This window comes from Aquarana catesbeiana, linkage group LG04, assembly GCF_042186555.1.
Source record: "Aquarana catesbeiana isolate 2022-GZ linkage group LG04, ASM4218655v1, whole genome shotgun sequence".
Lineage (NCBI taxonomy): Eukaryota > Metazoa > Chordata > Amphibia > Anura > Ranidae > Aquarana > Aquarana catesbeiana.
Window position 1 is genome coordinate 140,004,021 of NC_133327.1, and position 13,676 is coordinate 140,017,696.

The following is a 13,676-nucleotide window of genomic DNA, read 5'->3' on the forward strand; positions in this document are numbered from 1 at the left end:
TATGTAAACTTACGAGCACAACGGTGTATATATATATATATATATATATATATATATATATATATATATATATATATACAGAAACACACAAATGCCTTTTTTTTTTTGCCTTTCATTTCTATTTTATACTGAATGGGTTGTTTTACAAGGTAGGGGTTCACATGTACTTTAATTTTGTCCTCAATCGTTTTTTTCTTTTAAAATAATTCTGACTTGAGTGTTAGTATACTGATCGCAAGATGGCAGTATCACAGATGTCAAATTGATCTGGAAAAATTATTGCGTTCTATCTTGTATTTTAGAGATGAGATATACTGCCAGATCTGCAAGCAGCTCTCTGGAAACAACAATAAATCTAGTTATGCTCGTGGATGGATCCTGCTTTCTCTTTGTTTGGGCTGCTTTCCACCTACAGAAAGGTTTTTGAAGGTAAATGTCTTGATGGGGTCCCATAGTAGCAAAATGAATAACCAATTCAATATATAACCTTAAAGTACGGTATTCACTGCTCACTAAACCTGTAAGACTGGGTTTTGCTAAAATCTGAAATGTACTTTGCTAGTGATTGCAATTTCCCTTTATGGCCAGTGTTAATTTGATCCCAGTATATATATTTAGATTTGTTTTTTGAATTCTCATGCTGCATCTGATCAATATCCCTGTTAATATAAAAACCAGTTCTCTTAATAATAATGATAATTGACTCAGAACTGTAATGGAAGGTTTTTAAAAGGTTTACTTTCCCTCAAAAAGTGGAAGATATGTGGATGTCTTGCCTCGAAAAAGAACAAATGAGTGCACCAATCTAGTAGATGCAGAACTTTATTTGGTAAAAGGCAAAAGGCAACTCACATTAATAGTGGGTAAAAAGTGCATCTCATCCAACATGGTGAAGTGGCAGTATTTCTCTGAGTTAACAGCATTTATTACACCAAAACATTCGATGTACCGCTGGTGGCCAGCTATGGGGCTGTAAGCAGGAAGCATTATGCACCAAGATGCCGAAAACACGATGGACTGCAGTTGTCATATGTGGGTAGGATCATCAGAACCTTGAAAAAGTGGTTTGGCGAACACTGCAGGTTTGTAGAGGAGGGCAGTATTAAACAAAGTGATGAGACATTTTGTGGAATTCCATAGCAAATCATCACAGGATCTAAACGTTTAGGTGATAGTGCCCATTTCCAATGAGTACCCTCTTGCAGAATGTTTTAAAAAACTATGTGAATGAGAGATTAATTATAGATTAGGGCAATGAGGGATCAAGACCAGGCACCACATTCCATTAGATAAATAGGAACAACTGGTAAAGAACAAGTGGGACTTTAAAGGTGCCAAAAATAATGTACAGAATATGTATATAGGAATATAAGTTTTATTAAATATAAGTTTCTTTAAAATGAGTCAATGTTCAAAAAGCGTATAATTCATACAGCAGTGCAGCCACTTCTTACTCTACATGTTTCGCTCAGAAGAGCTTCCTCAGGAGATTTTGAAAGCACTGCATGAAGTTAATACAGATGCTTAAAGTCACAAAAACACTTGAATTAATCGAATAGTTCCGGTTCCTAGACTGGAGCCTGAGTTATAGGGGCAGATATGCAACCATAGGGAGAGGATAAAATTCTTATTCAGGGTTATAAAAATATAGAAACAATAAATTCCTTAATCCCCAAGAGAAAGGACATGGTTTATTGCTGGGATGTCTGGTTGAGAAAACAGCAGATGGTATTTGCTGGAACTTTACAAAGCCCAGACACAGACTAACAGCACTCCTGCTGCAATGTCTGTTTTCTTGGAAGATCAGCCAGCACAGTCATGTGCCAAGGATCAAAAAGGGAACTTGCTGTAAAGGGGGAGAGAGGCACACTCTCTCTCTCTCTCTCTCAAAAAGATTCCCCGTCCACATGGAATCCACATATGTGAATGAGAGCTACTGAATCTATACCCTCAATACCCTTAATCCAAGAGGTCTGAAGGAGGAAATTGAGGTTAGTACAATTATTTAGGTCTCATGTATATAACTGATCAAGAAACCCATAGAATTTATACCTTGAATACCTTCAGTACAAGACATCCGAATCAGAAAATTTAAGTTAGTATAACTATTCAGGCTCTACATATACTGTACATGTTTTCTGTTTTCCCCTTTTTTTCTCTTTCTTTTTTTCCCCATTGGTCCTTTTCCCATAGATATATATAATATATTACAATAATAATCTGATTTGATTTCCCTTGTTATACAAAAGAATAATTTATCATTTTCACCTACTATGCTTCATATTCTATATATTTTCATAGATTTTTTTTATATATTTCTATTTATATATTTTATTTTATATATATTTTTTTAACATGTATTTATTGGTGTCCATCACTTATAAGATATTTTATTTAGGATTAATATAATATGATACTATTGGTAATTCCATTATGCATGTACAAAAATGTATGTGGTTTGATTTTATTGGATTCTATATTATCCTTTATGAAGTATTATAATAACACAATAGTTGATATGTATCATGTTATTTATTTATAGTTTAATGAATTTCTCAGGATTATTGAATGTGTTTTCAGATTAGTATGCAATACATAAAATCTAATAATTATTTTTACGTTATGTTCAGTTATGCTGGGTGTTGTAGACCTTTGACAACATAAGTAGCGTCTTTCCAACACACAGTCAAAGGCTTGAGAAAGGAGTGTTGAAGCTCCAAAACGTGTAGCCACACCCCTCTATTTCTTTCTTCTGATGAGGGAAGTCATTTCCGGTCCAACAGCTGCATTCCATCATGGTTTCGGCCTCCTGGTGCGTGAAGCTTCCTGCTTACAGCCTCTTACCCAGTCAGCAGTGGTACATTGGATGTTCTGGTGTGATAGAAGCTTTTAGCCCAGAGAGGTATTGCTGCCACTTCATCATGTTAGATTATATGCGTTTTTTTACCCACAATCAGGGCAGCCATCAGAATTGGCAGGGTCCCTTACACAGCTGTAGGCCTAGCCCCCCCAGTCTTGACCACCAACATTCCCCAAGGCCTGCCAACTGGACGTCCCACCGAATACACCCACTGGCTATCCCACCGAGTCCTTTAGTGCAAAAGTATATCCCAAGTCACCAGTGCTTTCAAGATTTAACAGTAAGGAATTATATTTTGGCCAAAAAATATGAAGCCTGCCACCATGACAAGGTGGACTCTTTTGAGCAGGACCCTACACTAACACTAACTGCACTACTTTTTGAATGACCCCCCCCCCCCCAATCTATCCTCCCCTAGTAGATCTAAGAAAACAAAAAAACATCTAAAACAAAAAAACTAATATATTCAGCAAAGAGACATCTCAATCCAGCAAAGAGGCATCCAAATCCAGCAGAGGCGGCCCAATCCAGCAGCAGCCCCATTCATGCCTGTACACACTCAGCCCCTCTCACACCTGTAACCACTCAGCCCCCTCACACCTATATGCACTCAGCCCCTCCTCACACCTGTACGCACTCAGCCCCCCTCACACCTATACGCACTCAGCTCCTCCTCACGCCTATCACACTTATACTCACTCAGCCCCCCCTCACACCTATACGCACTCAGCCCCTCCTCACACCTGTTTGCACTCAGCCCCTCCTCACACCTGTACGCACTCAGGTGTGAGGAGGGGCTGAGTGCGTACAGGTGTGAGGGGGGCTGAGTGCGTACAGGTGTGAGGGGGGCTGAGTGCGTATAGGTGTGAGGGCCGAGGTGCGCGACGCCGATGCTCTTGGCCGGCGGCCGTGATGTCTGCCAGCCACCCGCAATCGCTCCAAAGAGAGACAGAACGGGATCTGTCAATGTAAGCAGACAGATTTCTATTCTGTCAGGGGAGTAGAGAGTGATCTGCTGTTCCTAGTATATAGTTAGAAACACCTCCAAGGGAACACACTTAACCCCTTGATCGCCCCTAGTGTTAACCCCTTTCCTGCCAGTGTCATTTATACAGTAATCGGTGGCTATTTTTAGCTCTGATCACTGTATAAATGTCAATGGTCCCAAAAAAGTGTCTGATCTGTCCACCGCAATGTCGCAGTCCCACTAAAAATCGCTAAACACCGCCATTACTAGTAAAAATAAAAAATAATAATAAAAATGCCATAAATGTATCTATTTTGTAGACGCTATAACTTTTGTTCAAACCAATCAATTTACACTTATTGCGATTTTTTTTTTTTAACAAAAATATGTAGAAGAATACATATTGACCTAAACTGATGAAAAAATTAGTTTTTTCAAATATTATTATGGATATGTATTATAGCAAAAATAAAAAATATTATTTTTTTTTTAAATTGTCACTCTTTTTCTGTTTATAGCGCTAACAATAAAAACCGCAGATGTGATCAAATACCACCAAAAGAAAGCTCTATTTGTGAGAAAAAAAGGACGTTAATTTTATTTGGGTACAGCGTCACACGACTGCGCAATTGTCAGTTAAAGTGACGCAGTGCCGTATTGCAAAAAAATGGCCTGGTCATTAAGGGGGCAAATCCTTTCAGTCCTTAATTGGTTAATAAACATAGAAAAGAAGTTATAGGTGGTCCCGCGCTAGTGGCTGTAGGTTAGTAAATGGAAATGCTGCCCTTACTGATACAACCAACCTAGTGGAGTATATGGTAAATAATGAGTTAAGGCAGTAGGTGTGGCGCTGTTCTTATGAGTAAAACAATCCTTTAATGAAGAATCTGAGTGCTCCAATATCACACTCTAACCAGTGGCTTTAAACCCAAATGTTGCCTGGTATATAATTAAATAAATAAACCTTCCTTGGTACAAAATATATAAATATATGTAATATGTAAAGTGACTGGTGCTTTAAATCCGGCTAGTGATCTAGCAATTAATAATAATGTTTTCTAAATTCATATGACATATGGTGACATTTGTGCAATCCTAAATAAAGTGACTAGTGCCCTGGTGAAATTTTTTTTTTTTAGATATACACAATCCTTTTAAATACATAAACACAAAGTCTTTTGGAAAAAGTGACAGGTGCTCTTCAATCGTGTATGCCTTTATGCTGGTGCTTCTTACGGTGTTCCCCTATAGGTGTTGCACTCACCAGAAATATTCACCCCTCTAATGCCACGTACACACGATCGAACATCCCAACAACAAAATCCATGTTTTTTTTACTTCGGATGTTGGCTCAAACTTGTTTTGCATACACACGGTCACACAAATCTTGTTGGAAATTCCGATCATCAAGAACGCGGTGACGTACAACACGTAGGACGAGCTGAGAAAAATGAAGTTCAATAGCCAGCGCGGCTCTTCTGCTTGATTCCGAGCAAGCGTGGAATTTTGTGCGTCAGAATTGTGTACACACGATCGGAATTTCCGAGAACGGATTTTGTTGTCGGAAAATTTGAGATCCAGATCTCAAATTTTGTTTGTCGGAAATTCCGTCGAAAAATGTCCGATGGAGCCTACACACAGTCGGAATTTCCGACAACAAGCTCCCATCGAACATTTCCCGTCGGAAAATCCGCCCCCTCTGTCCCCTCTGTCTCATCCACATGCAGAGAAAAGATGCTCCCATAGCATGATAAAGTTTACAAAAGCTTTATTGAATGTACACGGGTACCAGGACCACATGATGTCCCCCTGGAGAGCTCAGTCCCCCACACACAGACACACACTGACTTCTCTGATCCAAACCGAACACTCAGACCGGCAACACAAATCTCCCAGGACAGCACCAACCAGAACACAGTGGTCATCATACGGGACACGGAAGAACCCCTATTTAATAAATATACCATATATTTATTATGTAATGAATATACTAAGGGAAGAATATATATAATACTGGTGGTTCTTACCTAAGAATGGGGGCCCAGGGATTGTTATGCCTACTCTGCTGCTGCGTACGTGCTGTGGCTGTGAAAACACAAAGGGTTCCAGCCAGAGCCTCTGATTGGCTGCCTGCAGCCTTTTATTATTGGTTGAATCTGAGATATCTCTTTGATAACAGTAGTCAAAGAGATATCTTCTAAGATTCAACCAATAATAAAAGGCTGCTGGCAGCCAATTAGAGGCTCAGGCTGTAAATAATGAGGAGCCCTTATATACAGCAAAGCAGGTAGCCAATAATAACCCCGACGTAAGGTAGGGGGAATGAAAGAAGAGACACCTGGGTATGAGAGGAGGGGAGGGGTGTCACCTCTTTCCTCATAAGTTTTTACCCCCTTAACTGGATCAACGGGGGTACAGGGGCTCAGGCTGTGAATAGAGAGGACTGGAGCCCTTAATAATCTGCCACAGCAGAGCAGTCAGCCATTAACCCGATGTAATTTACACAGGCGTTATTGACTGGCTGCTCTGCTGCGACAGATTATTACCCCCCTCCCCACTCTGATCACACCCCCCCAGATACCCCCCCAGATTCCCCCACTCTGATCACTCTCCCAGATTCCCCTCCCCCCAGATTCCTTCCACTCTAATCACACCCCCAGATCCCCCACCAGATCCCTCCACTCTGATCACAACTCCAGATCCCTCCACTCTCATCACACCTCCAGATACCCATACCCGATCCCTTCCCCCCAATATCTCCCTCCCCATCACACACACAATTCCCCCACATCTGACCAGCCCTGCAGCACCAGGGACAGGAGGGTTAGCTGTGTCCCACGCAGGCAGCTGAATATCTCCAGCAGGAATTTCCAGTGGCGGCGGCAGCAACCTGCGGGGAGCTCTACACTGACCTCCCCCTCTGCTGGCACTCCCAACCTGATCCCCCCTCCCCCCCTCCGCACAGCATGGTGTTCACTACCTGAACACACTTGGATTAGCCCACTGCTGGCTCCCCTCTACATGCTTGGACCCATTCTCCCTGCTTTCTTGGTGACAGCAGCTAAACAGCAGGTAAACTAAAACCTCCACACTGCGCCTCCTCTCTTACCAGGCACAGCGTGGAGGTTTTAGTTTGCCTGCTGAGGGAACAGGTATTTTAAGGCGGCTAGCTGGGCTGCCTTCTAGTGGCGCCGGCCCTGTCTGTGCCCCTCTAAATGTTGCACCTGGGGCGACCACACTGACTGCCCCCATGCTATTGCATGTATCCTTTTGATTGACATTTATATTTAATTTTGCATCCTTGTTTTTAGGCAGTTTAAATGTGCGCTTTACCTTCAATTTTGCGCCATTCTCCCTGATTTTTTTTTAGATGTCACATCTTATATCCCTCCCTCCACTTTGCTTTTTCCAAGGCAGATGCTGTGTCTACTGTGCTCATAATAGTGATCGTTGCTGAGCTCTGTGTAAAACTAAAGTGCGTTTCATTTTATAGAATATTAGGTGCCTCCACTGCTGTGCATTAGTCCTGTCAGGAGAAGAAACAAGGTAGCCACATTGTGGCCAATACTCAATACTTGCCCTTATCCCTCCATGTGAATTCATATTAGTTAATTGTGGATGTACAGACATTACCATATTTCTGTTTCATCCAAAGATCATTAATTGTCAAGCAAGTCTGTCGCACCTATCATGCTATCAAGTCTTTGGTTTAATTTGTATTCTTCAAATGTATATGTGGTTTCTAAACACATAACACACATAAATACCCCTTTGTTTTTAGCCTAGAAAACCTTGCAAATTAGATAATTTAAACCAGACTATTAATACATTTCCTTTTTGCATGTGCCAAATATGTTTGGCACTTCTAAAGAGGACTGCCCGATAATAGCATTAAAATGCATTTAAAGGTCATTATGTGAGGAAGAACAGGAACGATACTGTCTGCACAGAGAGTACTAACAGCTAAACTCTTCTCTGCAAACGTGATTGTCTGCTTCTTTAATAATGAAAGACTTTTAACCTTTCAAGTAAAAATGTAGTGTTAATAGTCATTTTATCAGTTCTAGTAGTATCACTCTCAGATGATGCTCTGTCTTGCATGCTAGTGCCATCATATTTCTTTCTGAGTCTCATATTATTGGTATGGAGATCCAGGTGACTGGGGAAGAGACAAATGCTTATTTAAAGCTGCTCTGAGTAAAGCCACTTGTTTTGGTGTCAGCACAAAAGAGTAAAAGACATTTAAAAAAAAAAAGCTTCAGTAAATTGTATAAAGAGTGTAAATAATGGATGGACCTACCATTCTATATTGTATGGGTTGGATGAACTTGCTAAAAATGCACTTTCTCCCTAAACTCTAACTTCCCCTATGCCATTCCCTTCAAATATTTCCCACATATAAATGTTATCTGCTTCTCCTTCATATGGTAGCAAAGTACTCATAAAATTGCTCTTGCCACCGTTCAGATGCTTCTAGTGCTAGCTGGTTTGGCATTTCCCAGTTCTATTTATTCATTAATACATTCGATTTTATTATGTAGCTGCTCAACTGTTTCCCATCCATGACTCGCTCAAACTGACAAGTGACAAAGCCTTTATTGCTACAGAAGCTGCTATTTTGACCCAATTTGAATCTACATATAATTCTGTGTACCGTAACAGATAATTATGTATAATAGCGGGTGACCTACTAAAACTCCTTAGCTATGTCAGTACAACTGTCTGTAGGTCTTATGTCACTCTCCCTTAATATTCCCATATTGGACAATCCATACCAGTCAAAGTTCCTTGTGCTGCGGTTTGGTGCTCTATAGGTCTCAAATTCATCTACAAAATCTTTACTGATGGAACATTCAGGAGCTTCCAAACTATGCAACTAGAGTATGCACTCCTCACCAACAAATTCCTGGGGCTCATAGAGGAACTCCAAATCCCTGCATATTCTAAAATCTTACTAAGGGCCTTATACATTTATGGCAAAAAGAAAAACTCACTTGAATGGGTTCCTCCTCCCGTCTCTAACTAAATGAACGTTTGATTAATTCTGCCCTTATATTTTGCCATTTCATATATACCAACAGGGGTTCTCCCTAATGCCGCGTACAGACGATCGGAATTTCCGACAACCAAACCGTGGATTTTTTTCCAACGGATGTTGGCTCAAACTTGTCTTGCAAAAAAAGAGAGAGTCGCCCTGGGACTTTAGGGACTTGTCTTGCATACAAACGGTCACACAAATGTTGTCGGAAATTCCGAACGTCAAGAACGCGGTGACGTACAACACCTACGACGAGCCGAGAAAAATTAAGTTCAATAGCCAGTGCGGCTCTTCTGCTTGATTCCAAGCATGCGTGGACTTTTGTGCGTCGGAATTGTGTACACACGCTCGGAATTTCCGCCAAGTCTTGTTGTCGGAAAATCCGACAGCAAATGTCCGATGGAGCATACACACGGTTGGAATTTCCGACAACAAGCTCACATCGAACATTTGTTGTCAGAAATTACGATCGTCTGTACGCGGCATAATAGTTTTACAAAATGTGTGGTCTGTGGTCTACATCCCCACTTACAACATACCCCACAAATGAGAACGCCAGGGGTCTACACTATTGTCTGTCGATACATTCTACCCTACCATGGCTATTGAAACTGTCTACTTCTAAATGAAGTGAGGACATGAGTCTGTATACTTTAGGTTTTTCCTTATTTCTCATATGTTGTACATGTAACATAAAGTACCTCATGGTTCATGTTTGGTCATGTATTGCATACATAACTGTTTTGTTTATTTGTATACTCAAATTCAATAAAAAAAATAATCTTTGTAGGGAGGTCTTGAGGCCGTAGTGTATGATTACTCCAATAAGAAAAGGGATTTTGGTTGTTTGATGTAATCATTTATTACAATCGTTGTACAACTGCTACTCCATGTATACGTTGAGCACTATGTTCTATTTTCTGCCTGATGTATTGATTTGATACTTCAATAAATTTCTTTTAAACTTTAAAAAAAAAAAAAAAAATCATCTTTGTAAAAGTGTAAATAAATAAATAAAACTCATTTAGAAAGCTTGTTGTGTTTGCTGCATGTAATACTAATGCATTACTTAGAGCAACAGTGCAAGAGTTGTGGATCAGTTTTCATTTTCCATGAAGGCCTCCTGCGCAAAAGGGAGGATATATATATAACATTTCAAATAACCTATCTACTGTATATATATTGTATATTAAAGTTAAGAGAGTTAAGCATTCCAATATGCTTTGACCCGTATCAAGTATAAAACACATTCAGGCTACTTTCACACTGAGGCGCTTTACAGGCGCCACAGCGCTAAAAATAGCATCTGTATAGCACCTGTAGTGCTTTCACACTGGAGTGGTGCGCTTGCAGGACGGTCAAAAAAGTCCTGCAAGCCGCATCTTTGCAGCGCTATAGGAGCAGTGTATTCACCGCTCCTAAAGCGCTCCTTCCCATTGAAAACAATGGGGCAGCGCGGCAAATCCGCCCGCAAAGCGCCGCTGCAGCGGCGCTTTGCGGGCAGTTTTACCCTTCTTTCGGTAAAACCTCCCCGCTAGCGGACGAATAGCACCCCTAAAACGATAGTAAAGAGGCGCTAAATATAGCGCCGCTTTACCACAACGCCCCAGTCTGAAAGTAGCTTATAGCTGGAGAAATCATACTTGCTTGCATATTTCACAGAGAAATTGCAGGCATTTGCGCGGCAAATCCGCCTGCAAAGCGCCGCTGCAGCGGCGCTTTGCAGGCGGTTTTGCCCCTCTTTCGGCCGTTAGGGGGGTTAAAACGGCCCCGCTAGCGGCCGAATAGCACCCCTAAAACGATGGTAAAGAGGTGCTAAATATAGCACCGCTTTACCACCAACGCCCACAACGCCCCAGTCTGAAAGTAGCTTATATGTGGAGAAATCATACTTGCTTGCATATTTTACAGCGAAAATGCAGGCACTACTGGAGAAAAAAAGCCTTGTGTAGCTTCAGAACAGTTCACGCACAGCAAGCGCAAATAACAGTTTCAGAAAACTTGCTTTCCCTGCTTATCTTGCACTTGGGGGATAGTTTCAGAGTACTAAACTGATTGTTTTGCATTGAGGTTCTCCACGCCTAGACTGCCTTACTGGTTTTAACTTGGCATTCTAATTGTTTTCTTTCTGGTAGTATACAGTAACTTCACACTTTAAATGTGGTTAAAGCATGACACCATCTATATTCTGTTCTCATAGTACTTACAGAACTTTATACGCGGACAGCAGATAGCACACAGTTCTGTGTGCATGAAACAGCTGAATCGTGTTGCAGCTAATGGAGTCCGTTCAGAACCCCCCAGCTGGCTAGAACTACAGGTATTCTTTATATAGCTTATAGCTGATCACTTCCATTCACGATAGCCAATTAACAATTGCAACCCATGAGATTACAAAGCATTTCCTATCTCCTCTCGTTTTATTTCTTGCTTGTCCAATTTTATATGCTATTTTTTATATTGTTAGTTACATTGTGGTGTTGAATGTCCTTAAAGTCATCAGTTGATCATTGCCTAGTCCCCTGGTGCCCATGCCATACTTTTGCCTACCTATTTTGCAGCCCTGGGACCCTAGCAGCCAGTAGTCAATGTTGTTCCTGCCTAGGTGCTCTTATCTCCAACACCAATAGTATGTTCAAAGTCTCTGAAAGTCTCCTGTAGTAAGTCTATAGTCTCTGACAATCTCCTTAAAGAGGTTGTAAACCTTCCTGTATTAGGTAGGTTGCAATCTCTATAGAGGAGTATGTCAGTGCTCCCGTCCCGCCCGACCCGGGCATGCGCAGGCCAGAGCGGTAGGCGCTACACACGCCAGACGCTGGGTTGTGAGGCTGTCTACATGTTCACTTGTTCTCCCTAAAGAGACGCCTTCCTGTGACCTCAGCATACCGCTCTGGCCTGCGCATGCCCGGGTCGGGCGGGACGGGAGCACTGACATACTCCTCTATAGAGATTGCAACCTACCTATTTGCAGCCCCCACTACCTATGAATAAGCTTCTATACTTGCTATACTACTACTGCTCACTCCCACATCCTGCCCTTTCTCTGTGGTTTTCCTTGCTTTTAACAAAAATCTCCTTTCTACAAGCAAACAATTACATCCCATCAGTTCAGATGAACCCTTCTCTCTCAACTATGCCCCTGAAGAAGGACTTTATAAACAAAAAATATCCCGAAACGCGTCGGGCTTGAGAAGAGCATTCCACCATTACTCACTATTTGATGTTCATCATGTCCACTATGTAGTTCTACTATGTTACTCTAGATATCTATTGCTTGTTTTTTAACATTTGTATTTTTCAACACGAATAAAACATATGTCTTTTTACTATGTATAACGTCTTCTACCTTTATACTTTTTCTTTATCTATGCAAGTGCCGGGAAAGTCCACTTAGGGGAACCCATTGTTTTGTGTTTATGCATTTTTGGACGTGGCACGGCTTTCCTCCTAAACAAGTTGGTCACCCTCTCTCTGTTCAACATGAAAGTCATGTGACTTCTGATCCAACTTTGCCCTACAACTTAATGTCTGACTTCCATGCGACTTCAGTTAATGGGATCCGACTTTGATCCGACCATACCAAGCACTTTGAGTCTGGTATTGATCTTGAGGGAGGAACCCCATGCCAAAATTGGAAAAAAGTGGCTTGGGTCCCTCCCAAAACCATACCAGACCAAAGGGTTTTTAAGGGGAAACCCCACGCCAAAATGTAAAAAAAAAGGTTGCCCCCAAAATCCATACCAGACCCTTATCTGAGCACGCAGCAAGTCAGGAAAAGTGGATGAGCAAGCGCCCCCCTCCTGGACCACTACAAAGGTGGGTGCTTTGTAGTGTTTCAAAAAACAAGAGACAGTTTTGGAAGAGTCCTTTTTTAAAAAGGAAGAATTTCCCCCCATCATGGTTCCGTGTCTTCTCCCTCCGCTTCATCTCCCTCCACTTCTTCTTCCGCTTCTTCTCCCTCCGGTTCTTCTCCTTTTTTTTGTAACACTACACTTTTTTTGTGGTGAGTGGGTAGGGGTACAATGTACCCTATACTCATTCACATAGGGGGCGGGCTCTGGGGGCCCCCTTGTTAAAGGGGACTTCCAGATTCCTATAAGCCCCATGTCTGCAGACCCCCACAACCACCACCCAGGGTTGTTGGGAAGAGGCAGAGCAGAGCCCCCCTGCCCCAGAGCATCCACCCCCCATGTTGAGGGCATGTGGCCTGGTATGGTCCAGGAGGGGGCTCACTCGCCCCCCCCTTTCCTGACCTCCTGGGCTGCATGCTTCGATAAGGGTCTGGTATGGATTTTGAGGGGGACCCGCACTGTTTTTTTTTGTTTGTTTTTTGGTGTGGGGTTTCCCTTCAAAATTCCTGCAAGACCAAAGGGCTAAAATCATTCCTAAGTCAGACCAAAGTAGTGCAGGGAGCATTTTCAAAGCCAGACTGACACAAGTCGGACCAGTCAAGACGGCTCTTATAGGGAACCATTGATTTTGACATGTCATACGACTTGTGCTCTGGAAGTCCAAGCGCACATGCCGGATCAGTGTGAACTGGCCCTTAGACTGTGGCAAGATTATGTACTTTTGGTAGTGTACAGCTACAATTTAAGCTCCCGATATCACTCTTAGGTTGGCCTAGTCTGGCTGGTAATGATTGCATGAACAGACAATGTGAAAAAATTGACTAGATAAGAACCATAGTACCCCCGCCCTTACCTGCTTTTGACGCTTGTGTAAACTTAACCTCACAGTAGGTAATCTGTGGGCATCCACGCTGTATTCCTCTACTTGCAGTTTCTGATAAGTGTCATAGGAATCTCACT

The 13,676-nt window shown here is 41.9% G+C and overlaps 1 protein-coding gene across 2 annotated transcripts in view; it reads left to right on the plus strand.

Moving 5' to 3' along the window:
* Positions 1-13,676, plus strand: part of MYO7B (myosin VIIB) — a 422,737-nt gene that overhangs the window by 277,372 nt on the left and 131,689 nt on the right. For both annotated transcript variants that reach the window (XM_073625783.1, XM_073625782.1), the window contains 2 exons: positions 303-429; positions 11,066-11,185. In XM_073625783.1, coding sequence (XP_073481884.1) covers positions 303-429; positions 11,066-11,185 — 247 coding nt within the window. The remainder of the gene's footprint in view (positions 1-302; positions 430-11,065; positions 11,186-13,676) is intronic.